The sequence below is a fragment of the Nycticebus coucang genome, chromosome 6 (assembly GCF_027406575.1).
Source record: "Nycticebus coucang isolate mNycCou1 chromosome 6, mNycCou1.pri, whole genome shotgun sequence".
Taxonomy (NCBI): Eukaryota; Metazoa; Chordata; class Mammalia; order Primates; family Lorisidae; genus Nycticebus; species Nycticebus coucang.
The window spans coordinates 93964752-93966297 of NC_069785.1; the positions used below are offsets into that span (position 1 = coordinate 93964752).

Here is a 1546-nt window from a genome sequence, read left to right on the forward strand (position 1 = left end):
ATCTCTTCGTTCTCTATTCTGTTCCATACATCTACCTCTCTGCTTTTGTGGCAATACCATGCTGTTTTGATCATTGTCGATTTGTAGTATAGTCTGAGGTCTGTTAGCGTGATTCTTCCTGCTTTGTTTTTATTTCTCAGTAATGTCTTGGCTATTCGAGGTTTTTTCTGATTCCATATAAAACGAAGTATTGTTTTTTCAAGATCTTTAAAGTATGACAGTAGAGCTTTAATGGGGATTGCGTTGAAATTATATATTGGGTTGCCGCTAGCGCTCGCGCAAACATGGTGAACGTTCCTAAAACCCGCCGGACTTTCTGTAAGAAGTGTGGCAAGCACCAGCCCCACAAAGTGACACAGTATAAAAAGGGCAAGGACTCTCTCTATGCCCAGGGAAAGCGGCGTTATGACAGGAAGCAGAGTGGCTATGGTGGGCAGACTAAGCCGATTTTCCGGAAAAAGGCTAAAACTACAAAGAAGATTGTGCTGAGGCTTGAGTGTGTGGAGCCCAACTGCAGATCTAAGAGAATGCTAGCTATTAAGAGATGCAAGCATTTTGAACTGGGAGGAGATAAGAAGAGAAAGGGTCAAGTGATACAGTTCTGATCATCTTTTGTTTTATCATGAAGACAATAAAATCTTGAGATTATGTTCATTTAAAAAAAAAAAAAAAAAAAGAAATTATATATTGCTTTGGGTAGTATGGACATTTTAATAATGTTGATTCTTCCCAACCATGAGCATGGTATATTTTTGCATTTGTTAACCTTCTCAGCTATCTCTTTTCTTTGACTATCATAGTTCTCTCTATATAGCTCTTTCACGTCCTTTGTTAGATAAACTCCCAAGTATTTCATCTTCTTTGGCACTACTGTGAATTGGATAGTCTTAATTGTTTTTTCAACTTGACTATTGTTGGTGTATATAAATGCTGCCGATTTATGAATGTTGATTTTGTAACCTGAGACGCTGCTGTATTCCTTGATCACTTCTAAGAGTTTTGTAGTAGAGTCCCTAGTGTTTTGCAGATATACAATCATATCATCTGTGATGAGCAAAACTTTGATCTCATCTGACCCTATGTTGATACGTTTGATCGCTTTTTCTTCCCTAATTGCGGTGGCTGGAACTTCCATTACAACGTTAAAAAGCAGTGGAGACAATGGGCAGCCTTGTCTGGTTCCTGATCTGAGTGGAAATGATTCCAATTTAACTCCATTCAATACGATATTGGCTGTGAATTTGCTGTAGATGGCCTCTATCAGTTTAAGAAATGTCCCTTCTATACCAATTTTCGTAAGTGTTCTTATCATGAAGAGATGTTGGATGTTATCAAAAGCTTTTTCTGGATCGATTGAGAGAATCATATGGTCTTTGTTTTTTAATTTTTTTATGTGCTGAATTACATTTATAGATATATGTATATTGAACCAGCCTTGAGACCCTGGGATAAAAATGACTTTGTCATAATGTATGATTTGTTTGATATGTTGCTGGATTCTGTTTGTTTAAATCTTGTTGAATATTTTTGCATCTATATTCATTAG

At 36.7% G+C, this 1546-nt stretch overlaps 1 protein-coding gene across 1 annotated transcript; it reads left to right on the forward strand.

The window, feature by feature from the left end:
- The first annotated feature begins 266 nt into the window (after positions 1 to 266).
- Positions 267 to 654, forward strand: LOC128588902 (60S ribosomal protein L36a). The gene has a single exon (XM_053595664.1). It carries the CDS (start codon positions 285 to 287, stop codon positions 603 to 605), a length of 321 nt encoding a protein of 106 aa, XP_053451639.1. The 5' UTR covers positions 267 to 284; the 3' UTR covers positions 606 to 654.
- The last annotated feature ends 892 nt before the right edge of the window (positions 655 to 1546 follow it).

Excerpts from the sequence above, each read along its gene's own strand:
- LOC128588902 (XM_053595664.1), top strand. The coding sequence starts at position 285 with ATGGTGAACGTTCCTAAAACCCGCCGGACTTTCTGTAAGAAGTGTGGC.